A 26,361-nucleotide genomic window follows, 5' to 3' on the forward strand; every position below is an offset into this window, starting at 1 on the left:
ACCCAGTACAGCAACTTTGTCGAAGACAGTATAGCTTTATGTATTGAAACAAATGAGATAATCCACTACAGCCCCCATTAGTGAAAATCCCATAAGCTGTGGGTATCCTTATTCGCGGTTCCTTATTCACGCCCCCGTTACCCCGGCAATAAGGATTCCTGACTGTATTCAGAGGCTTAAAACACTCACACTCACACATGGACTCACCATTGTTTTGGGTGACTGATAAATCATGCTGTGCACCGGTGCCTCCGGTTGGAGTAGAATTTCGCCGCTACTTGTTGACTCGACGCGTAGATGGACCCGTAAATTTGGATTATCATGGCGTACCATCCGCCAGCCCTTGACGGTGCCGGGTGTGATCGAAATGGCCGCCGGAGTGTACCGGTTCTGCAGCAGGTACAGGTGTCGTACCTTCGAGTCGGCCAGCAGCGTCAAGACGTCGTCGTCGATGTTTTGCGGTGATACCACCAGGACCTATGGTTGAAAATAAACATAGTACATACATTGTAATGCATACCAACGTGGTTACAGGTTACGGTTGCTGTTGTTGGGTTGGATTAATGCAATTTTCCAAAACCGGTTCTGCGGCGGCAATGATGATTGGTGTCGGGAAGTAATGGAATTTGAGCACCGAAGGTCGCAGGCACTGGTGGCATATCGGTACAATGTTTTGCTTTTATGAATAGTGGGAATAGAGAGAGAGACAGGGTGAAGCAGGTTCGTTTTTCCCATACTGTTTTCTTGGAATAATTACAATGTTACGAATACGGAACCATAGCCCAACAATATACGAATGAAAATTGGTATAGGACTAGACAGCACTTAATTATGAAGAGCTTTTAGTGTGTTGGTTTATTTCCTTTCAATTCCGTTATAATTGCTTATCTTTTTACAGATACCTCTTAACAGTGGTGTTGAGTACTTGGCACTGATGAAGTCTGCAAGTAGTAGACGAAATACGCGAATCTCTCAAAAGATAAGCAATTATAACGGAATTGAAAGGAAATAAAGGAAAGCTCTTCATAAAGGGATTTTTTTTATCAGTCGTTTGCAACTATCTGCAATTTATTTGGGGTAATATCTCTAGGCTAGCGCGATGGGATTGACCGGTCCAATGAGGCCAGCAAATCGTTTTGCGCAAATTTATTACAAAGTTCACAAAGTCTCTCCATTCATGCTCCCTCTTTTTAACTAATCTTGAAAGACGAACATAAATTTTGAATTTCCGACTGAAGACGCAAATCACACAATTTGTTTTAACTTTACTCTAAAAACGTGACTATTTTAGCCTATATGATTTATTGAAATATCATGCACTTTGATTTCTTGTATTTATTAACTAAAAATAACTCTTAAAACTGTACAACGCCACAAAAGGACATCTACATGTGAGATAAATGATTTCGCAATTTGTTTATTAGCGCTATGAAAATTCGCAATTTAGATGACGATACTAAATGAGAAATGCATCACGAAATGCGCAATATATTGAATACGTAAAGTGTCTTGCACTGGCGGTACATCGCCGTTCCACAATTCAACTTGCATTCATTAATTGTAATCCACGATTTTGAATGCAAAATTCTACCAATTCCTTTCCAGCAGGAACGGGAAACGGCCGATGATATCACTGTTCCGTCCCATGGTGGGCTTACATGGCGAGATTGTAACGCAACTATCACTGTTTGTTGTTCTTGGAGAAGTTGTGCGAAGCCCAGTTCAGCGACGCTTTCCACGAGTTGGCCAAGGCTTCGCTGAACTTTCACTTGAAATGTTCGCGTGCTTCCGTCTCCGGTAGATCGAGCACCAAAGTTTCCCGTAGATAGCTAAGATCCTTCTCCGAAGACAGCTCGGGTAGACCAGTCGCGATCATCATGGCAAACAGTGTTAGGATTAGAAACCGTGCTTTCTTAGAATTAAAAACGCCTCTTCGCAAAGATTCTGAATCTGTTGAAATTCGTGAGCTTCTCGGTCCGTTCGACCCTTATTGATCACATAAACGAAATCATGTGTCAGCACGAACGGTACCCGTTCTCGACGGAAACCGAACTTTTCCTTGAAATGGCCGAGGATGTGGCCGAAATCGATAAGGAACAGCTGACCAGTCTTTTTCACCATAATGTTATCGGAATGCCGATCGGCTACTCCTAAGACGTACGTTGCGACACAATAGCCTGCACATTTGAGCGTGAATTCCTGTATTGCTTTCGCCAGCATTTCGTCCGTTGTGTTGTGCTCTTTGAGCCACGTTAACAGGGAACCCTTCTTGAATGGAGATGTGGCCGAGAACATTCTCTTCTCCTTCTGAATGTTAGCATTAGTTTCGGCATTAAGCACTACTTCAATGATCCCCAACCGGCGACCGGTACTGATACAGCTGTACGGATTCATTCGAAAATCGTATCCATGACTTTTCCAGATTCGATCCATGATTCGCAGCATCTGCAATTTGAGCATATCCTGCCGGAGATCGTCACGGTTCTTGAAGATCATGTTAATATCGTCCCCATTAATGTCTGAATTCTGATAAACAGTCCACAGGGTTCGCATCTTCGAGTCTATTACTTTGCACGCCTCTTTACGTACGGCCTAACAACGAAAGTTGCACACTTAGGGTTAACTACCCCATTTTCGGCATATTAAGCAAAACTCGCACTAATTCTTTCTTAATCTAGCGAAGCTTAGCACCAAACGGAATGTTATTATTACTGTGAGCTTCCAAATACATTTACCTTTCCGTACGTACCGTAAGATTTGATAAAGAGAAACCAATCGTTGAGATATTGTTAAAAATCTAACACTGCTTCTTGACGCCCAACTCGGCCTACGGATTCTAAACTCGGCCTAACGCATTGAAACGCCAATGAATTCACTTCGGCCTATCGGATGAATATAAAGATTGATTCGGTCGGAGCGCTTCATTTGTAATTGAGAATATTGGATGCAAACATTCATATCGCGCGTTCATATTGACTTCGTTCGGTAGCATTTGAAGTAAAGTATCCTACCAAACGCATAATTTACCTGATAACGCTGAAATCATGGATTTATTTGATGTTTTCTGATTGATAGGCCCAAAATGGGCGCTTAGGCCGAAGTAGTTCTGTACCGTATATTGTGTTGGAGTGTTCGACTGTGAGGTTTTACAATAAACAGTTTCGGCTTGGCAGTCTGGTTCTGATTGAGTGATTGCCAGACTGCCAAGCCGAAATTGTTTATTGTTACACACTTAGAAATAACTACTTTTACACGAGACGTAATCCATATTGGACGTAAATCATAGAACGTAAACAAACATTTCATATAAAATTAAGTGTTCTCCAACCAAAACATCAGCTAGTCGACGAAGAGAACGTTTGATTGAATTGATTTTCACGTTTATTTCAACTGATTCTTATGTCAAAAGGCCCGCTTACATGTGTCGGTCTCAGGGAACCGAAATTTACATGACTTTTCAGTAGTGTGTTGGATTAAGCGGACTTATCACATCGGACATGGCATCACCAACGGGTTTATCTTGCAGGTAATCCATCAGTAACGATTTTCCCTTCTCCTTATTTCCCTTTTTAACCAGTTCTGAACCATGCTGCAACTTCCTCAAACACTACATATGCTTCAACAGTATCGATATATGCTTCTGGCTGCCCTTCAAATGCGCTTCCAGGATGAGGCCGAACCGGACCTGAACGGAGGGAACTTGAATCTCCGACCGTAAATGCCAGAAGAAAAAGTGTCCAATATGCTGATTGTTCAACGATCGCTGCAACAGAATGTCGACCAGATCACAGTAGAGATAAGATTCGTGCTTCATAGCTTGCACCAGCTGCAGCAGGTACAGCAACAGCTCGTCGTCCTGGATTGAGCGAAGACACTTCACCGCGTACCTCCGGACGTACTGATCGGCGTATTCCGTTAAGAGATTCGACAAATTTAAAAGATAGCTTTTAATTAACAACTGTGGAAATGCTTTTAAAACATTTGTTTTTAAGGAAGGCTCAACGTTCTAGTTGGTGCGTAATAACCGATGAAGAAAATGAGGTGCACGTCATTTAATAGGATAAATAAAACATTTTAAATTTTAATTTACTTTGGCATAAGCGCCCATTTCCGTCCTATCGAGCGGAAAATCAACTAAATCAATGATTTTAACGTGATCAAATCAATCATATGCTTGGTACGATAGTTTAGTTCCCATGCTAAAAACAAAATCCATAAAATGAATATTTACAGCCATCCCAAGTAACAAGCGCTTCTAGGGAATTCATTTGTTCTACCTTATTCCGTATGCCGAAGTGAATCCAATGACGTTTCTATGTGTTTGGAAGGAATTGAAACCCGTGTGACCGAATTGGAATCGATACCCTAATAAACAAATACCATAAACGAACTGTATCCCGGATGGGTATACTATCCAACAAATGGTTAGGATGAACACGTCATTAAGCTCTCTTTTATGCTTATTTTTATTAGGGAAAGCAGTGTTAGATTCTTAACAATTTGCCAACAATTGGTGACTCTTTATTAAATCTAACGGTACGTATTAATTTAGAAACCATCTTTGAGAAATATTTGTTCAAACCCATTCAAAAAAGAGAGATTAAGTACGGCTTGTGCTTAGTATGAGGGAAAGTAAATCTTAACCCTAGTTGATAGAAAGGATTTGAGTTGAATTAGTGGCTTTCAAAGGGAAACGTGTGAAAACTAGTGTCGTTCTTTTTTTTTCTTGATTTGTTTCCCGTCGATCTTGTTTTCCATACTGAGTACCAATGCTATCGACGCCAGGAAGGTGGCTCCCACACCTGGACCCTTCCTATCGACCCATCAACTCATGAACCAGGGACCAACGGCTTTACTTCCCTTCCGAAGGAAGGCGTTATGAGAGATGTTATGTCTCTGAACATCCTGGTGATACCGACTGGGATTGAACCTAGGCCTGCTGGGGGGAGAATAGGTCATCAACAGCTTTTGTCAACTTTTTTTTTAATGTTTATCTTCCACATTTGTTTGAGTGTCCCAATCAGATTGAAGTAAGATTCATTATTTCAGTTAACTCGAAAAAAAGCAACACATTTTTTTCTTGATAACCTACCAAAATACTCATGATTCTTGGTTTTGGTTGAAGAACTGAAAATTATTATTCAGATTATAAAATTTTAAAATATTTTGTTCTTTAAATCCAATTTTTAACTTTGATTTTTTTATATTCCATGACACTCCAATGACTCTAAATCTTTCCCAAGAATCTGACATTGAAATATTTTCAAAGTTCTTAAAATAAGCTTGTTTTTCAACAGACTGGCACTTCAAAGACTGACAATGTTGGCTAGAATTCTAAAGAAATGTTTAGCTCGAGAGATAAGTTCAATAGGTTCCTAATAAATATTAGGGAATTTTAAAGAGAACCGTTGCAACATTCTAAGAAGAATTTTAACAAAATTCCGAGGACTTTTCAGGAGTGTTCTGAGGAAAGTTTCAAGAAGATTATTAGCAAACTTCAATAGCAGGTCGGAGGTGAATTTCAAAAGTTGAAGCCTTGCTTAAGCCAAAAGATCTGTAATCAATATAACAAGAGTATTTGATTCACAGAGTAAACTGAAGTGCTAATAAACTGAAAACTGTTATCGAATAAAATGGTAGGACTCTACCAAGACTAAGTTTTCAAACATAATTTTGTAAGTTGTTAAAGATAAATAGATGAGATGAGATGAGGAATATGGAATGTCTTCGATAAAATAAGAAATATTTAAGTATTGAACGTTTACCAAATTGTAGAATATTAAAATCCTTTTCATAAAAAAAAAACGCGCAACATCTTAATAATTATACTATAATAAATTAGGGATACTAAAGATATTTTATCATTTTGCTTTGCTTAATTTTCGGAGTCACACAATATTGTAAAATTTTCTAAATCGTTCAGAATTGATTATATGGACAATATTAAAAGGACTATTGTGGCAAGGTTATGATCCTTTTATAAGTCTAGGTTTAATAAAAATATATTTGAAATGCTCAACATTTACCGAAGCAGGAAAAATTTAAAATTATTTTAAACTCCGAATTTTAAAAATCTGTCACTGTCTGGTGTACTGAACCGTGGGGGATTGCTGTGGCAGCCTATTACCATGGAGCATATCAACGACTTCAATTTGGCTGATGATGTTGCGTTATCAGCACAACGGCGCTCTGACATGCAGGGTAAGCTCGACGACCTTGTGGAACGCTCCTCTAAAGCAGGTCTAACCATCAACGTCAACAACACCAAATCGTTGGATGTCACGGAAACCCGTTCCAATTTCACGGTAGCTGGACAGGCAGTGGAGAAAGTCGAAAGCTTCCAATATCTTGGCAGCCAGATAGCGTCGAACGGTGACACCAAGAGCGACATAAGTGCACGGATTAAGGAGGCGAGGGCTGCTTTTGCCAGTTTGCGAAATGTATGGAGAGCGAATCAGATCAGTCGACGCACCAAAATCCGAATTTTTAACTCGAACGTGAAGTCTGTGCTGTTATAGGCCAGTGAAACATGGTGTGTATCAGCGGAGAACACTCAGAAGCTGCAGGTGTTTATCAACCGATGCCTGCGGTACATAATTCGTGCCTGGTGGCCCCACAATTGGATCTCAAATTCCGAGCTTCATCGTTTGTGCCATCAGAAGCCGATAGAGACAGAAATTCTTGAACGGAAGTGAAGGTGGGTCGGCCACACACTACGACGGAGCGGAATCGAAATCTGCAAGCAAGCACTGGGCTGGAATCCAGCAGGACATCGCAGCAGAGGCAGACCCAGAGGCTCGTGGCGGCGGAGCCTAAACAGTGAAATCAAGAACGTTGACCGAAATTTGACTTGGGCCCAGGGTAAGACCTAAGCTAGTAATCGCCCAGGATGGAAATCTTTCACAACGGACCTTTGCACCCCTGGAGGTGCGCAGGATCATTAAGTAAGTAGGTAAGTCACTGTCTGGTGAAAATGAAATTCAGATATCGAGCTAAACATGAGTTTGTAACCTTAAAAAATCTATGCTTTGGATCTTAATTTATGCAAGCTTTAGATTCCTTAAGCAATTCATAAAACCAATTTATCGCTTTTCCACCCTGGTTAATTATTAATTCTGGTTTAATTTCTAGTGTTATTGAGCATGATTCCCGTCATCTTTATCAATAATTTGAATGAAACTTAAAACTTGTTGCTAATAAAATTTGTTGGAAAATTATTTTTTATGTAAATTTCTAGAGAAATTAAAAAGATCCGGGAGTGGAAAATCAGACTTAAAACTAACTTAATTTTAATACGACTAGAAAAAACTTGAAACTTAAAAACAAGCCCTAGAGTTTTGAATGGTTCTGGTACCCTGGATACATTATTTTTAAACGTGTTGTATTTTTTATAAAAATTCATAAACATATCGGGGACATATGCCGAAGTATGACTGAAAATTCAGTTTCCAGTAATCCATACGGTACAATAGCGTTCGGTATAATGGTGTTCAGCTAATCGGCGTCTAACCTAATTCTCCATAAAAAAAAGTTTTTGCCCCCCCACCCACTAATTTGAAACCTGGCTACGCCCTGGTGAGAGGCAATCACGTGTAATGTAATGCGTAAATTTGTATCATACTCAGTCTGGAAGTAGAACCAATAGTATTAGGATGTTTTCTTGGAAAAACCTGGAAAAGCTCTGGAAAATTTACTCAGCGCTGAGCTGCTGCACTTTTTGCGATTTATGAGTAAACTGAACTCAGATTTGGGTGGATCTCATTGGCCGTGGACACCTCCTTCACAAACAATAGCAAAGTCAGTTTTTGCAAATCTAAAGAATAGGCGAATCCAATTGGCAAATAAAAGTTGGCACTCGTGGAGAATAGAAGAACTATGAAAGTGATGATGATTTCAAAATTTTCCACGGGAGGTACACAGCAAAAAAAAAATGTAATATCGATCAACGTAATTCAAGCTGATGTATGAAATAATGATGTAATAGCAAAACGCAGATACAATATTACATCAATGGATGTAATTTTGTTCGCAAAATCGATGTACATCGTACAATGTGATATTACACAACCGATGGATTGACCTGGTTGCAGCAGTTTCGATGTAATATTCAACAACTTTTTTTGCTGTGTACACGGATAGAAATCTCCTTATACCTTTTGGCAAATTGCTATTGCTGATTATTCATAAAATGTACAAGTCAACTAATAAGCAGACGCCTTGCAAAAAGTTAATGAAGATCATGTGTCAAATGATATGTATAAGCGGTCACACATACCTTTTATGCATTCTTATAGTACCTATATGGTTTGTCTTATGGAATGTATAAGGCTGATGTTTTGGCAAAAATGTAAAAGTGAAACACATGAATCAAATAATTAATTTTCGTTTCGTGTATACGAGTGTAATCTTAAAATGCTTTTATTTTGCAAATGGGTTATTTTATTTAAATCTGGTTGCTGCTACAGTGGTAGAAAAGCTGAAATCTATGTATACACCGAAACATCTGAAAAGAAATCATTTTTTCAATATTAAATGTCTATTGAGTAGTCCTTAAGTTTTCTACTAACGTAGCATCAACCAGATTTAAATAAAATGCTCCATTTGCAAAATAAAAGCAATTTAAGATTGCACTCGTATACCTCACCGTGTAAAATTTTGAAACCATCATCACTCTCATAGTTCTTCTATTCTCCAAGAATGCCAACTTTGATTTGCCAATAGAAACTAAGCGATTGTTCCAGCCGCTGGTGGTGAATAGTGGAACCCTCAACAGAGTGATGAGGGTGAACATTTTCACCGTGAAGCATAGGAAGAGGAAAATATTTTCACCTTTCCTGATTAATTTATCCATCCCAGGTGCTTGAAATCATCAGCCACGTGGAATATTTTGTTTTCTGTATCGGGTTTGCAGTGATCCGGCTGGTGCTTCCATATATTTTTGATGAGAAAAATTAAGATTTATAAAATTGTCCCAGCGGTTATGATCTTCCGGATTTTAAATGTGTGGTTATTTCAGCTGTAAATTAGTTCAAATCTGTAAATAATCGAAAAACAAGACCACACCCGATGGTAATTTGCAAGATGTGAAATAAAATATGCATTATTTTGAGATTTGAAAATCGTCATTGTGATGTAAACAAATGCATTGGATGACATTTCCTTTCAAAATCGGATAGCGCACTCTACACGGCGAATAAGAACGACCCAAATTTGAGTTTAGTTCACTCATAATCGCCAAAAGTGCAGGAACTCAGCGATGAGTAAATTTGCCTCATGTTTTCCCAGGATTTTCCAGGGAAAAATTCCCGAATTTGAGAAAAGTAAAGATTGGATTCACTCAGTCTATTGGTACTACTCCGAGACTGAATAAAATTTTCGTCAATTTCCTCATTTTCCGGCAGATTGTTTTTGGTTTTCCACAGGAAACCATGAGACAAATTTACTCATGGCTGAGTTCCTGCACTTTTGGCGATTATGAGTGAACTAAACTCAAATTTGGGTCGTTCTCATTCGCCGTGTATGTTGATGGTGCATGAAAAGAGCCTATAGCAAAATACATAGCATTTTAATATCACGTAGTACGGTTTGGCATGAGATTGGCAATATTTGCATCCAACGCATAATTAATAGCCACACTGAAGGTCAGATTATTTCCACTAATTTCAAAGTTTCTTGCTGAACGCCGGAATCACCTGAAGAGCACGGTGAGCCCTTAACTTGTTCTTCTATGACAATAATGAATATTCTATCTATTCAATATCATCAAATAGGTAATGTTCGGTAAATCACATTGAACGTCAATCAGATCCGTGTACACCGACCAAATTCCAATTACATTCTATTCAACAAAAAGGTTGACCAGTGTCGTATTATGCCATGGCGTGAAATCCCATTTCCACGACTAGCTAGACTGGGAGGGGAAGAAATGCTTGATGAAAACCACCATAGATGCGCATTGCATCGATTGATCTAAAGTGATAAAGCTGCCACAGCATCGGAACTCGTGTATGCTAATATATTCACTGTCAACACTTTGACCACGATATGAAGCGTCTGTCTGGTAGGTAGATGTATTTAGTACTCCCCGCCAGTTGCTAAACGCCGTACCGTCGTTGTCGTCGTCGTCGTCTTCGTAGTCGAGTCGTCAACATCACCATCTCGTATAAAGTGATTGTTGATGCTGCTACTGCTGCTCACGGTTTGATGGGGTCGACCGACGATTGTCTGGTATGTTACCAGACCACTCCTAGTTCGCCCATATGTAGGGCAGCATCGATTGACATTACAACGGACGAGATGATGGTGACGGTCGGCGTAGCGATCTATTCTACCTAACATTTGCTATACTATATGATAATGGTTCCTCCCGGTATGGCTCTTGGGCATGGCTTGTTGAATCAAACTCTGGGAGCCGCGAGAAGTGGGTTTGGAAATAGGAGCAACCTGAAGCTGCAATTATGAGGAATCATCTGTTCCACATTATCGTTCGTTCGTTCGTTCGTCCGCGGGAATGTGCAACTCTATCAGCATCCTTCAGGCGAATGGTTAAGAGTATCGATTCAGCCCTTAACTTGGCTGGAATGTGTGCGATTGGTTGCTATTGATTTTCAATATGCCCTTATGTAATGAACAAGCTTGTTGGCATAATAAGCAGAAATTAATTCTATGTCGATGCTTCACTGAAAGCAGCTGATGCATGCATACGTTTAATAATCTATCCGATTAGAAACTACTTCCGAGTGACTGACATCATAACATGGGAGTGGAATGCGATTTACAATCAACCTCAATGAACTGAACTGAAATTTAAATTCCCTGTAAATGCAAAAAAAAAAAATCGATTTCCCTACACTCACCTGTAGATTCAAAAACAGTCCAATGTGCATCACCGGACAATGGACCAAGGTTACGTTGATCAGGTGCAACCGCTTCAGCACCAAACAGCACGCTTCCAACACTTCGTCCAGCAGGTGGTTCGCTTCGTAGCGTTCCAGCATCAAATCGACCAACCGCAACGTTTGCAGGTTGGGTAGGTTGAGCATTAATCTCTTCAGGGAAGCCAGCAGCTGCCCGCCGGTTCCGAACAGTTTGATCGATTCCGGATCCTCGCTGGAGGCCATATTGCAGGGGAAGATGTAATTTAGAGATTTTATTTTCAATCCACAGCCCTTCCACTCCGATGGGATCTTCATTTGCTGGTTCTGCTCAATAGCCCACGAGATCAGAGTCATGAATTGAAACATATTGTTGAACGAGTAAACCGGACGGAAATCCAGCCCACGGAAAAGCTTCCCCACGGATATCAGGCAATTTTGAGTTCGGGCATGATCCAGCACCGGTTGCCAGCCAGAGTAGTAGTTGTATTTAAGCCGGGAAAGTGTTTCGTCCACGACCAGAAAATTGGACCATACGTTTGGCAGCGAGAATGCCTGATACCAGCTGAAACAGGTCTGTAACGAGAAGAAAATCATGAAAATCATCTCATCAGTACGCAAACGAAATAAATCGAGCTGCTCTCGGTGGGACATCGCCCCTCCAGCATCCCATCAGAACAAGACAATTTCTTCAAATGAAATTCCGTCTTCACTTGCTAGTGGTACCTGTCTACATACCAAACTAGCATAGTATCGCTGTTTGATGCTCAGGTGTGCAAAGATACGCTCCATGATATGATCCGGTAAATCACACCACTGTGACTGGCCGTTATCAAGCTCATCACCGCCGTTCCGACCCTTGGTTCCATGTGCCGTATTGGAATCCCTTGCTTGGTCTTCTTCATTTTCGTCGTCCTCGACGTCGATGTAACAAGCTGTGGAGGAAATAGAGCCACGTTTGAGCAAGTATAGTGTGTTAACTAAGAAGGTATGAATGTAAATTTTATATGAATTCATCCGAAAAGTTGCTTTCTTTCCCAGTCCAGCTGGGTCAGATTCTACTTGATTGCCATTGCCGGTTGAGGGAGCAGTTGTAGGTTGTTCGTCTTTGGTCGGTACATTTTCTTGAATATGTGAAAAGGTTGGCAGGAGTGTTGCTAGAACGGTAGCTACTTCACACGACGATGAAACGTATTGCTCCCATGGAGGAAGAAAAGGTGTAAGACATATAACCGATGAAGATCCCAGTCGAGCAGAAGGGTGATTTATTCGAACAGAATGTAGCCGGACTGGTTTCTCGTTTTCAAAGTGATTCTGATTCTCATGAGTATGATTTTTGCGCTTATTTAATTGATGAATGTTTACTTGCTACGGCTAGTATGATGTACCTGGGAAGGTATGATTATCTTTGCTGCATTGCTAGATCAATTAAACATTCTTTGATAAAAGACGTTTGTATAAAATGAACTTTTCAATTGTTCAATGGTATTTTAGATTTAGATTGAGCACCTTTTCGGAAGTATTGAGTTGTAGAACTTCATTATTTGCAGTTTAATCATAAATTCGTCAGAAATTTTTGTGCTTAAGTAATGCACTGTTCATAAACTACCGCAGACCGTTTTGAGAGATTTTGGACCCCCTTCCTGTGCCTCGCTTAGACAATCTTCTATATTTTTTGAATTTTGTATAGCACGAAGACACTCACCATTTTTGAGTGGACGCTAAGCACGTTTGTTGTGAGTTAACCAGAAATATACATATAGAATACAGACGTTCGATTATAAATGTACAACAGCCCCTGCACTAGCGTATTGAATTCCCGACTATTTTAGTGCAACCCGTGAATTATAAACTAGTTGATCTGGAAATATTTTGATCCAGTGACTAGTTTGACAAAAAGGATTAATTTTTGATAGTAAACCAATCAAATTTATTCACTTATGTAGAACCAAACATGAAGTATTAAGGGGAAGCTTGAAGAAATTCGTTTTATTTATGAGAAATTATTGGGATTTCGATTAGAGTCCAACTTTTTTTCATGATGAGATCAGAATATTTTTGCATGTGTGTTTTTTTCAGAAATCAAAAGATAATATTCATCCAATATTTTTAGATTTTTGAATGCGGTAAACTCGCCTTTAAATAGTACTACAATTTTTAAATTCCACCCAAAAATGTCAGCTTCTCCAAGAAGTTTGTTTTCAACTTTTTCCGCTTTTTTCTCACTTTCTCCAAAGTTTTGATTCTCTAGACGTCTTTAAAAGTTTTTTTCTGACTTCCCCCAAAAGTTCTTCCTGACTTCTCCTGAAACTTTGGTGTGTAGATTCCCGTAATTTAGCATGGAAGTATCTTCCAGCTTTCCATGGAAGCTAGCTTCAATTTCCTTAGGATGTTTAATACGGCTTCGTTAAGAAGTTTTCTCTGATTTCCTCGGACATTTCTTCCGACATCCTCTTTACCAGATTGTTCCCGCAAGATTTTTCGACTTTTCCCGAATGTTTCTACTGACTTTTCCCGGTTGCTATTTCTGGCTGGAGTTCAAACTTGTGAAAAATCTTAAGTTATCAGAGTTGGATAATTTTATGAATTTTCGAAGTAGGATTTTTTGGACTTTGGATATTTAATTATCAGTAAAATCCCAGACAAAGGAAACATATATTCAAGGACTTAGAATTGCATATTTTTCAAAATTTCTTGCTTGAAAAATGGAAACTTGGCAACGGACTTCATACTTATAGGACTTTGGAAAATGTTCAAGAGCTCTGTCAAAAATTTGAAGATTCTGGAAGGACCCATATGGTTTCGAGTTTCACTGATACTGATTGTGAATTTATTTTTATCCCGAGACTAGTTTGTTAAAAAGGATTAATTTTTCATAATAATCGACTAAACTGTTTCACTTATGTAGAACGATACATGAAGCTTTAAGGGGAAGATGAAAGAAACACGTTTTCTATTTTTTTAAATTATTGGAAAAAGATATCGAAAACCTTAAAAAGAAAGTTTTTTTCCTATTTTTTTAAAAGAGTTCAAACGATTTTTCAATCTCATCATGGTACAAAGTTGGACTAAAAACTACAAGGAACAGCCCTATGGGGTTGTACGCAATGGTGACGTAGGACTAAATACGTGGTCTTATATAATAAATGATATTTGTTAACTGCAGCAAGAGCTTGTGCTTTGTATAGGAATAGGAGTTTGAAGGGGGTTTTCTCTGTTTATACTCTTTAGTATGACTATGATTGCCCTGAAAAGAACCTTTTGATATGAATTTTAGTTGGAACATGTTCAGAAATTTAACTCTTTTGGAAAATCTTGGTGGTCCTGAAAAGGGCCGATGGTAGTAAACACAGCAAAAAATAAATTTTAATATTACATCAAAGAGGATGCACTTCAATCATGTCGAAAATATAATGTTATTTTAATGGCCACAAAAAAAAGGCAGTGAAAGCAGCGTAATTTCACATCATACACCGATTTTTTCGTTTTTGGCAAGTAATATTACACCATATTTTTGACACGATTCAAGTGCACCCACTTTGATGTGATATCAAAATTATTTTTTTGCTGTGCAGGCTTAAAGCCTTTAAAAGATGATGATGACGTGTAGGTAGCTGGATCAGCAAATCGGACCGGACAATCCCATTATCTTCGGTTCAATGATTGGCCACTCGCAAAAGTCTTGGCCCATCTGCTGGACAATGCTTGATATTTTCCACTTTTCAATAGTTTCTTGTTGAAAATCAACAGTCGGAAGAAATTTTATAGATGCGTGGAAATATTTCTGATCGACTGCTGATAAAATGTTTGAAATTGGTTAAGGGGCAGCTGAATTAATAACGTTCAAAATCTTTCAAAATTTCGTTACATGGTCCATTTTCGGTTTTCACAAAGTGTACCTCCATATAGAAATCACAGACGTAGTCGTACGTCAAAAAACCGCAAAAACCGACCTTTCAACATTGATTAGAGTCCAACTTGTTTTCATTATGAGGCAACATAATTTTGCATGAATATTTTTTTCAGATATGGAGGGTTAATCTTTTATCGATTTAAAAAAAAATCAATGTGGTAAACTTCCCTTTAAGTAGAAATAACAACACAATTTTAATATTTTTATTTCCTTCAGCGGACAATTTTTAAATTTCACCCATAAATATCAGCTTCTCCAAGAAGTTGCTTCCAACTATTTACCCTGGAAGATTTGTTCTAACTTTCTCTGCTTTCTTCTGATATTTCTTCTAACTTCCCCCGAAGTTTTATTCTCCAGATGTATCCAATAGTTTTTTTCTGACTTCCTCCAAAATTTCCTTCCGACTTTTGCTGCAAGTTTTTTTTTGTAGCTTCCTGTAATTTCCCATGGAAGTTTCTTCCAACTGCCTCGGGAAGCTTCTTCTAGTTTTCCGAGGAAGCTAGCTCTAATTTCATTACGAAGTTTCATACGGCTTCCTGGAGAAGTTTTTTTTTCTGATTTCCTTGGGCATTTCTTAAAAAATCCTTTGGAAATTTAACCAGAATTCACACGCAAGTTTCTACTGAATTTCTCTGGATGCTTTTTTTTGGCTTCCTCCTATTGGATTTCGAACTTTCTTTCCATGAATAATTCTCAAAATTCTGGAAGTTAAAAAAGAAAAAGTTTTGAAATCCCTGACCCATATATTTTCGAGATTCAGGAAGTAAAAAGTAGATATCTTTGAAACAGAGTGTTAATATACATTCACCGGATTCAAATGTTAATAAACTGCTTGGGATCAGGACAATTGCAGGGCAGTTACAATATTTTCTAAATTAGATCCGCGAAAATACTAAAATACTAATGCGCGACAAAAAAAAAAAAAAAAAAACTGTTTTCATTGCCTAAAAATAGCATTTGTTTGCTACTACATGGCATTTCAAACTTATTGCTTATAGCATATTAGATTTTTGCCTGCTCTCAACTTAGTGTTCTTTGAAGTACTTTCACATTCTAATTGAGAGCTTTCTATGCCTGTATCATCCTATGCCCAAGGAAGTAGAGAAATTTTCCAACCCGAAAAAATAATAGACCGGACGGGAATCGAACTTAGTCGTCTCCAGCATGGAATTGCTTTGAAGCTGCGCCTTTACCGACTGAGCTAAAGGAGTATCGTTTGTAACATTTAAAAATATTTTTTTTAATAGCATTGTATCATCTTTAGTTATTTATGTATAATAAAACATCCTTAGATTATAACATTCTATTAAGTAATACCGGCCTAGATTTGATGAATCATCCTTTAAAAAAAAATTAATGCATTTTCATTTGAAATGAAAATTTTATTGAAAATTAACCTTTGCGTCTCTGACGTATTTTGCTGTCCAAAATGTTGTTAGTTACTTTGGCTCTAGTTTTCTCAATTTTTTACCGATTCAAACCAAACACCCTGCACATAATCGAGAAATTACCAGAGTTCCATAAGTCACACTTGTTGGTCACGTCGCGGTTCTGTATTTACACGAATATTCCTTGGGTTCTGTACAATGGTGAGACATTTTCTTTATTTTTTTTTCTAATATGAACCTATACCTGAAATCATAACCAAATCGTATATATGTGACTTTGTGGATCATGCACGACTTATTACTATCTATACCGAAAATTATAGGTTTTCCAAATCTTCCAGGACATCAGTTGATTTTAAGCCGGCGCCGGTGGTGTAGTGGTAAGCGTGACTGCTTTCTAACACTCCGATGGGTCTGGGTTCAATCCCAGCCGAGGTCGGTGGGATTTTTCTGAGGCATAAAAATCTCCGGTCACGTCTTCCTTCGGAAGGGAAGTTAAGCCGTTGGTCCCGCCCCATGTGTCATGTGTGATGAATGGGTGCGATATCCTACGCAGATGTGGAAGCTGCCTTCCTGCACATTCGATTGCCGTCAATGGATGGCAATCGATGTCCGTCGGTGATTGGCACTAGATTGCGGAACAGAGACCGACGTTAAATAAAGGAAAGAAGAAGATCAGTTGATTTGTTCTACTAGATCAACCAAGACTGCAATAATGTCTGTAGTATCGAAAAATGTCCAATCAGATTCAAAGTGTCTATGTGGATCAGGCATGATCTATTTCCGAGTAATCCAGATGTTCAAGGTTCTTCAAATCGTCCTGGAGTTCAGATAATTTGATCTACTACATCAACCGAGATTGGGACAATGTCTTTAGTATCGAAATCTTTCCAGACAGATGCACAGTGTCTATGTGGATCATGCATGAACTATTGTCATGTATAACAGATGTTTTAAGCTCTCCAAATCGTTCTGGAGTTTCCACGTATACCAGATGATCTAGGATCCCTAAATCGACCTGCAGTTCAGATGATTTGTTTTACTAGATTAACGTGGTACGTTACGGGATGTAAGATCTACCACCGATTCCTAGTCCTGACTGCTTCAAACTAGCGGAACAGGATTTTTCAGTAAACCAAAGAACACATCTTAGTCCTTGTTACTTTTTATGCCTTGTTGATAGTGACAAGACTCGGCTTTGTCTACCGAGGATGATCTTGAAACAAGGAAAAAAATGAGGTAGTTGTCTTCATCTTTGTGATTCCTAATCTTCTATTCGTTGTTCCCTAGTTTGAAGTGGTTAAGACTAGGGTTCTGATGCATGGTCATTATCGGTGTCATAGCTTGTTTTTGTTGTTAAGGAATCCAATTTTGACTGATAAAGGGGCGTGCCTTTGATGAGTGGTTCAACACTCCGAAGGGTATAAATAGCGGGACCTTTCAATTAGAGTCGGATCCTTGCGATAAATGCAAGAGTGGCAACTATAAAAAAAAAAATCGAATACTTCATCATTTCTCAACAGTGATGAAGTAATACGACATGCACTAAACTAAAGACACGGGATATACTACAATAGATCAAATTACTGGTCACAGTTTATTAGGTCCCGAACAGAGGAAAAAAAATCTGTAATATCGAAATATCGATATGGAAATCCTAGAACATTTGGCTACACGAAAATAGGTTGGAATGATCCACATAGACACTGCAAATTCGATTGGGCAAATTTCGATACTACAGATATTGAATTAGTCTTGGCTGATCTGGTAGAAAAATAATCTGATCTCTAGAATGATTTCAGAACCTATAACATCATGTATACCTAGCAATAGATCGGGTACAATCCACATAGACACTTTGAATCTGTTTGGACATATTTCGATACTACAGACATTATTGCAGTTTTGGTTGATATAGTAGAACAAATCAACTGAACTCCAGGACGATTTAGAAAACCTAGAATATCCGGTATACATGGCAATTACTCGCATATATACGATTCGTTAATGAGTTGCTAACGAAAAATGTTACGTTCATATTGGAAATAAAAAAAAACATAAAAATGTCTCACATTGGACAGACCCCATGGAATTTCCGTGCAAATCCGGTGTGACTTATGGAATTGAGATCTTTGGTTCGAGCTGGTAATAAATTGAGAGCCAAATGAACAACAAAATTGATGACAGTAAAATAGTCCGGGACGGAAAGGTTACAATGAATTCCACAATTTAAAAAAAAATCAAGATCATGGGCTTAGACAAGCTTATAATTCCCGAAACTTCAAAATTAAATCATAATTCAAGACCTTGGGAAACTTACATATATTCAGAGACTTACAGTGCTAATCAATTTCCTAAAGTAAACGCAACGTAAACAACTACCGGGGAATCACGTTGCTGAGTGCTGTATCAAAACTTTTTGAATTGGTTGTCATAGAGTCCCTAAATGCGCATTGCAAGCAATATCTAAGTATAGATCAACACGGATTCATAACTGGGCGTACCACAACTACGAACCTGCTGTGCCTACAGTCTTACATCACAGACAGTTTGATTGCTCGGACCCAGCGAATCCAAACACATAAAGCAACCAACGATACAAACAAAACGGTTGCTACGACTACCATGACAAACTCGCTCTGTAACATAGCTCGATCCGAGTGGTAGAAGGATAATGATATATTGCTTGCCTACTTTGTTGTAATATACACGGATGAGGACATAGCTTGATATGAATCGAGAAAAGACATAACAAAAAAATTACCATTAACACACGTGTATCATGTTCGGCTTTACTTCGTGAAGCAGCTTGCCAACAATTTGCTCGTTTCCTTCTAGCGCCCCGAGTGAGTTGTGTCGCACGGGCTGCTTGTCATGAAAAAAAGGAAGAAGATTATATCATTATTGCTTTGCACTTCTGACATAGCGTTATTATTCGGTTCGTTGATCGCTTGTCATTTTGTCATATGGAGATATTTTTGATTCCTTGCTCGGACCCAAACGGACGTAATTTACACAGATCTTACCGCAGCCTTCGATAAGCTAAACCACGAAATTGCGATCGCTAAGCTTGATAAGCTACATAATTAAAAAAAACTATGTAAATTTAGGTGCTCTGAGAGTGATATATACGAGCGTCAATTTTGGCGTAAATATGAGTCATAACAGACGTGAAATATAGCTCAATCAAACGTACTTTTCGTCAAGCAACGAACTTTTCAGTCTTGGAGCTCTTAGTACTACATGACATGTTTGTTTACGTCTCATCTTTTATGTCAAAGATGGATTTTTTAACGTGTAAAATTAGTTATTTCTAAGTGTGTAGGGATCAGTGGAAATCTTTTGAGATAGTTTCGTTCATACATCACGGAGCGCTAACTGACAGTAGCTTTGGGTACTTGTCGCTCAGCAAGCTTCTGCGAAGTCCAGTATACCTCAGGGTAGCCATCTGGAACCTAGTGGCCTAATACATAGGTGACACAGTAGGAAGAAATGTTAGTTTGTTTACTGAAATGAACTATGCCCATTTTGTTATGGCAAGTTTTGCTATAAGAAATGCTCCTCGTGTTCATTAGCGAAATTCACATCAAATTTTGATTAATTGCGTAGGAAATCAGTTTGGCACGGCATTTGTGACCAGCGTTCACCTTCCGGTCATATGACCCAGGTCAAAAACCGTCCAAATTCGCCCAAAAAAAAATTTTGTTTTGAATTTCTGTATGGCAAAATAGTGAACTTTTCGTGAACATTAACGGCAAAGAACTCACTGGGAGACCGTGAGTTCCTGCCCACCTGTCATATTTCCCGCCTAGATCTGGGACCATTGGTATTCCCCCTTTATTCGACGACGTTCACCATGTTATCACAGGGCCAACTAAGTACTAGGCACGACTATCGAACGGGTGCATTGCTTGAAAGACTTAGGCGTTTTTCGGGACTCAAAGTCTGACACACTCACACCATATATAATATGTCGTCGACAAAGTGTCCAGAACTCTCGGCTGTGTCTTCAAGATTACTAAGAACTTCACTGACATTTACTGCTTGAAATCGTTCAATTGCTCTCTCGTACGATCTACGTTGGAATACTGCTCTGCAGTCTGGAGCCCAAACTACAATAATGGGGTCGAGCGAATTGAATCTGTGCAACGACGTTTTCTTCGCTTTGCGCTCCGTAAGCTGCCTTGGAGATGCCCACTTCGTCTTCCAAGCTACGAGAATCGCTGCCAATTGATCAATGTCGAGCCCTTACGTATCTGAAGAGATGTTTTCAGAGCCTTAACCGTCGCCGATACTCTGCAAGGAAGAATCGACTTTGAACCAATTCTGCAACAAGTGAACATTTAATGTTCAACCTCGATCACTACGCAACAGTGTTATGCTAAGACTTCCACTTCTTCGAACTAATTATAGCTTAGGGAGCGCTATTTACGGCCTGCAGCGAGTGTTGAACCGAGTAGCGTCGATGTTCGATTTCCACTTGACATGGAATATGCACGATTAACGTACCCTATTCTAGTCGAAATTCTAGTACTAAAAAATGTTTGTTTTGATTTGCTATGAAAGTTTGACAGATAAAATGGGAGGTTAGTGGATTTTCCTATGTTTCGAGGGGTGAATCGATTAGCTTGGGACTGAAGAGAGTACCAGAGCTGAGCTAAAAAGTTGAGCACGTTATTTCGAGACCTTCTAGTCTTAGAGCTACCTCTATGGTCTTAGGCTGTGTTTAATTTTTCTGAATTTTTACATAAATTTGACATTTCGAAAATAAATTTAAATGTTCGAAAATCTCTCTGTTGTTGATCGTGTGATTTTCGAGGTGTTTGTCAAAATTGATTCCTGGTCTGCCAGAAATAAGCCTGGTACAATAGCAGGTTTATTTGATTTTTTTCTTTCTGTCAAATTGATGGTGTTTGTCCAAATTGCTTCCTGGGCTGCCAGAAATAAGACTGGTACAATAGCATTTAGCAATAGGTTTATTTAAATATTTTCTATCTGTAAAATTTAAGTTAAAATTCATCAAATGGAACACAGCCAAATACATTGAATCCAACATGTGTTCGATTTTGACGTTCTGGTTATATGGGATTTTAGGTATTGCAAACGTAACTATTCAAATAGACGTATCTGATTTTGTTAACAATCACTTCAATCGGCGATTTGTGGAATCGAATGTAAGGAATAATATCAATAATAGGATTTTTTGTATGGAACGCTAAGCGCATCTCTTCACTCCCACTATGGCAGCGGCCTTAGGGTCCTATGCTGAATCAATGGTAAAATTAACAGGTTGCTTAGATGTTCCATATTGGTTTCAATCAGCGATGACATGCATCCTGATTTTTGAACATGATTAAAGTTGGGATCATTTTAAGGATGTAAAGCTGTAGTTTTCTGCAAATCAGCTAGACATTTCCAAGTATCAAAAATGAATTTGAAGGCTAGTTTGATGCATTTTTTTCAGATGTATAACGAGAAGATGAATTGAATTGGTAACGACTACAAGTTATGAACAATCTCAATTGAACCTTTGAAAATCATGAATTTTGTGATAGCGTAGGGGTAAGAGGGACATAGTGAACAGGTGGGGCATAGTGAGCATCCCGTGCACCAGCTTGAACTTCCGGCCGTTCAGAACAAATTGGTTGGTTGTAGGATCAATATCATAATAATATAGAACCTACTACCAGTTGATTTGTTTCATGCAGCTAGAGATCCAGGGCCAAACTGCGGGATGCTCACTATGCTCCTCCTCTCCCTACATATTATTAAAACGTTTGATAAAAACCCATTGTCCTCCTTTAATGTTAAGAAAGGGAATCATTGTCCTCCTTAATCTCCAAACCTTAAACGAAATGTCCTCCTTTTCAAGTTTTTGATATGGTTACCCTAGCCTGGCCAGCAAAGGCATGCTGGAGGCGGTGGGTTCGAGTCGCGGTCCGGTCGAAGAAATCTTCGGGTTGGGAATTTTTTGGACTTTCATGGGCATAAAGTATCATTCTGCTTACCACACACTATACAAATTCATGTATTGGTTTGCATAGAAAGCTCCCAATTAGTAACTGGAACAGTTCGCGTTTGGCTGTCAATGTTAGCAGTTCAGCAGTGCAGTGCAGACAGATTTTCACACGATAACGACAAAATTGTTTTTCACATAGTCACTGATAGACTTGATCCTCAAAAAAACCTTTCGTCAACTGATAACAAAAAGTGTAATTTCATGCATTCTGAGTCACATTATTGCTATCCAAACAGTTCAGAACGTAGATGCTTGTTCACTTTGACAACTCCATGTAATTGTTTTGCTCAAGTCACTTAATTTCGTTACAAATTTAGCTATAAACCTATAAAAAACAGCATGTTCGTCACTGATAATTGACATAGGGGAAACGCTCCTATAGTTGCGGTACGTTAGAAGCGTTAGGTTCCTATAGTTGTGTACGGTGTCTCCATACACAACTATAGGAACCTAACGCTTCTAACATACCGCAACTATAGGAGCGTTTACCCTAGTTTGCCTTGAAGAAGACTGTTAGCTCAAATGAGTGACCAAAGCAGCATTTTGAATATCTCAGTGTATTGTCGAGATTTTGCAGAAATGACTCTGTGTGTGCATTCTATTCTTCCCTTTGCTTGCTCCGTGCTGGCGTTCCACCTCCTGGACTGAAGGCGCTTGTCAAATGTTGTCGTCGTCGTGTTTGTGCGTTGAGGTTGTGTTTCAGAAGTGCAATCGAAGTGTGCCGTGAAAATATTGATGAATATATTGACGCAAAATCAAAAAAGTTTGATTTAATGTTTCAATAATTCCCCTCATTTTCCCCTTCTGTTTTACTACAGCAGCAGATGGAGCCTGTTAATCGGCATCTTTCAATCGGATACAAAAATGCGACCCTGTATTGATGACCCCCCGAAAATATTGTTGAAATTATTGACATGAACATAGGGTAGAGCGCTACTTCGTCGTAATCGCCCAATTCCGTTCTACCGAGCCGAAATCAGCAATAATATCCATGATTTCACCGTACACAAATCAATAATACGTTTGTTTCGATGCGTTAGCTCATAAGCTACAACACAAAGCCTATACGAGTGCGTTTATGAAAATTTAAACTCAATGTTCTCAACACAAAAGAAGAGCTCCTAGCAAATCAATTTTTCTGTCTTCATTCGTAGAACGAAGAAAAACCTTGAAAAACCAATGGCGTTTCAATGCGTTAGGACGAAATTGAATCTTGTAGAACGAATTTGCAATCAAGAAGCAGTGTTAGATTTCTTACAATATCTCAATCATTTGTGACTTTTTATCAAATCCAACGGTACGTATAGAAAGTTTAATAAATTTGGAAGTCATCTATAGTATAGTTACTCAATTTTTGAGTTCATATTCGTTCGAAAGACAGTGGTTAAGTATGGGTTAAGCTTAATAGGGCGGAAATTAGATTCACAACCCTACTGATGGAATTATTGACGAAACTTTTGTCGTGTGGGGTGCACTTTAGACGCTTTGGTTTTGGTCGCTGGGAGTTGTCGGTTCTGATTTCGGCGATGGTCTTGAGTTTGTTCGTCCGGTGAGGGGCTGGCGCTTTGTATTCCAGACTGTTTACTGGTCAACTGAAGCCGTTGTGTCGCGAGTTATTGGTGATGTAAAGTGGTCACGGTTCTTTTTTCTCTCTGCGGAGATCCCTCTAGTCAAAGCAGCTAGTTAACCGAGGTTATGTAAAGTTCCATGAACTTTTACAAAATTCAACTTTATTTGTTTAACTTCTACAAAGATCACTGAACTACTATAAATTCACTTTAGTTTTATGAAGCTTTCTCGATCTTTTGAAAATTTCTTTTATTTGCCATCAAGTTCTATATAAATATTGAACCAAGTTCTATCTTTAAAGAAGATTTAATTATTTTTTTAGATCTTCTACATTTCTTCAATTTATCATGAACATCTCCAAAAACTAGCTCATCAAGTTGAATCAAAATTTCAAGTGTTTTTGGTGGAAATTATTGGGATTGATATATGTAAGGTTTCAATAAGTATGGTGGCAAGTGGTTAGGTAAAAAAGATTAGCGGTGGAAGTGAAGATTTAGATCAGATTGTGAAAGGGGGAAAATTGTGAGCAGCAGAAGGAAACGACGATCCAATACGAAGAGGGAACAAACGGTTGCGTCCTTTGCGTAAGATGACCAACAGATGGAAACAGAGGGAATGGATGATTTTCTCCTCGAACAAAAGATAAATACAAAAATAGTTTTGTGTTGAGTTAGTTGAGTTAAATTTAATGGTATTCTAATATATGAATGGGTAAAGGTCTGAAAATTGGACCTTCTACCGGTTGGGGAGGATTGTTTAAGAAGATAAAAAAAAAGTGAATAAGAGTAGGCACGAGTTGCTATCAAGACGATGGTGAGGTTGGAGGATCTTGCACAAGTATATTACACGGATGGAGAGTGCAGCCCAATTTTGGGTTCGGGTCACTCCGGAATCGGTAGGGTTTTACTCGTGTTTGAGTGAATGTCGATCATGGTCTTGCAGATTTTCCGGAAAATCTGCAGCAATGTGGGTGACATTTGATCAAATTTGGATGGACTTTTGCTCAATTGCGGATGGATACAGTTTCACGGTATTTCAGTGAAGTGAACTTGGATTTGAGTAGCATTTTTTGAACGTGTAGAAATAGGTAAGACAACAACCAATTGAAGCGTTTGTTGTAATTCCATCTAGGGTCAGTTTATCATTTACCATACATTTTAGATGTAAGTATGGTCTTAATTTTATTTCAGCAACCTTTTCTTCCAGCAAACGCTCTGAACAGCAATTTCAACATTTATAAAAAAATCTACATTTACCAGCAAAACTGACTGGGTGTATCCTTTGGCTTACCTTGCCTACAAACATAATTCCTAAATTCCCGAGACATTCATGAGGGGTCGTAGAGTTCTCTGCATCTCTGTTAAGTAAATGTTGGACTAACATACCTTTCCTATCCCTACCAGTTGCAACGACGTGGTCAGGACCATCGTTAACTGTTGGAGCAGGATATGTCTTTATCTGAGAGATAGTGATTATTTTCTGCTTACTATCTGCCCAGTAATAGACATCCGTCTTGCTCTTAATAGTTTTGAATTCGTACCACCTACGATATTGTGCAACTTGTTCGATGCTAATGCTAACATCTCCAAATTAACTGAAGTTTTAAAAAAGATCATTAACGTCAATTATAATATCTGAACTTCAGTGAACTTCAACAAAAATTCAATAATATCCTTCAAAGTTTGATGTAGTTCTACAAAATTATCTGCATTTCTAAGAAATTCATTGATGTTTAATGATCTTCTATATAATTTGTTGCATTCCTAGAAAGTTACCAGATGAAGATGTATGTAGTTTCACTACTACATGTTTTTCGGCTATGGAAGATAAAGCGCAGGTTGACGTAATCTACCTAAAGGCGGATTTTGACAAAATTGATCATAAAGTGTTGCTCTGCAAGCTATCGCGATTGGGAGCCTTAAATCGATTGGTGTCGTGGTTGTCATCGTACTTGACTGGCAGAACGTTGTACGTTAAACACGGATCTTATGTTTCATCGCCATTTGCTAGCACGTCCGGTGTCCCGCAAGGAAGTAATTTGGGACCGTTGCTGTTTGTGTTTTTTTTCAATGACGCTGCATCTACCCTTGGCCACAAGGGCAAGCTCGTATATGCTCGTATATGTGCATCGAGGACTGCTTTCTTCTGCAAAGGTTAATAATATGTTCGTGCAGCTCGAAAAAGCTTGTCATCAGCGTCGCCAAATATCATGTGATGACCTTCTATCGGTCCAAAGATCCGATATTTTATGAATACCACATTGATGATACTGTTCTTAGCAGAGTGGATCAAGTGACGGATCTTGGTGTCCTATTCGACTCGAAGCTTTCCTTTCATTCCCATTATGCGTCGATTATTTCCAAGGCTAATCGTCAACTTGGCTTCATCTCTAAGATTGCCGAGGATTCACGGCATTGTATTGTTTACTCGTATGGCCGATCCTAGAAAATGCTTCAGTTGTATGGGCTCCAAACGACGTAACATGGAACGTTGAGGCTGTACAACTGAAATTGATAAAGCGTTTACATATACTGAAAATGTTGAGGTAAAAAGTTGAGGTAAACACCAATATGAAATTCATCAAGGTGTTGTGTTTCG

At 38.7% G+C, this 26,361-nt stretch overlaps 1 protein-coding gene and 1 pseudogene across 1 annotated transcript in view; both read right to left on the reverse strand.

The window, feature by feature from the left end:
• LOC135700079 (uncharacterized) overlaps positions 1-26,361 on the reverse strand; it is a 33,696-nt gene that overhangs the window by 4,730 nt on the left and 2,605 nt on the right. The window contains exons 2-4 of the mRNA XM_065220473.1: positions 11,613-11,809; positions 10,857-11,450; positions 208-477 (exon numbers count right to left, since the gene is read on the reverse strand). Of these exons, the coding sequence (XP_065076545.1) occupies positions 208-477; positions 10,857-11,450; positions 11,613-11,809 (1,061 nt within the window). The remainder of the gene's footprint in view (positions 1-207; positions 478-10,856; positions 11,451-11,612; positions 11,810-26,361) is intronic.
• Positions 1,646-10,338, reverse strand: LOC135700086 (phosphatidylinositol 4,5-bisphosphate 3-kinase catalytic subunit beta isoform-like; annotated as a pseudogene).

This window comes from Ochlerotatus camptorhynchus, unplaced genomic scaffold (assembly GCF_037179485.1).
Source record: "Ochlerotatus camptorhynchus isolate MF236.1 unplaced genomic scaffold, CSIRO-AGI_Acam_v1.1 ptg000128l, whole genome shotgun sequence".
Classification (NCBI taxonomy): Eukaryota; Metazoa; Arthropoda; class Insecta; order Diptera; family Culicidae; genus Ochlerotatus; species Ochlerotatus camptorhynchus.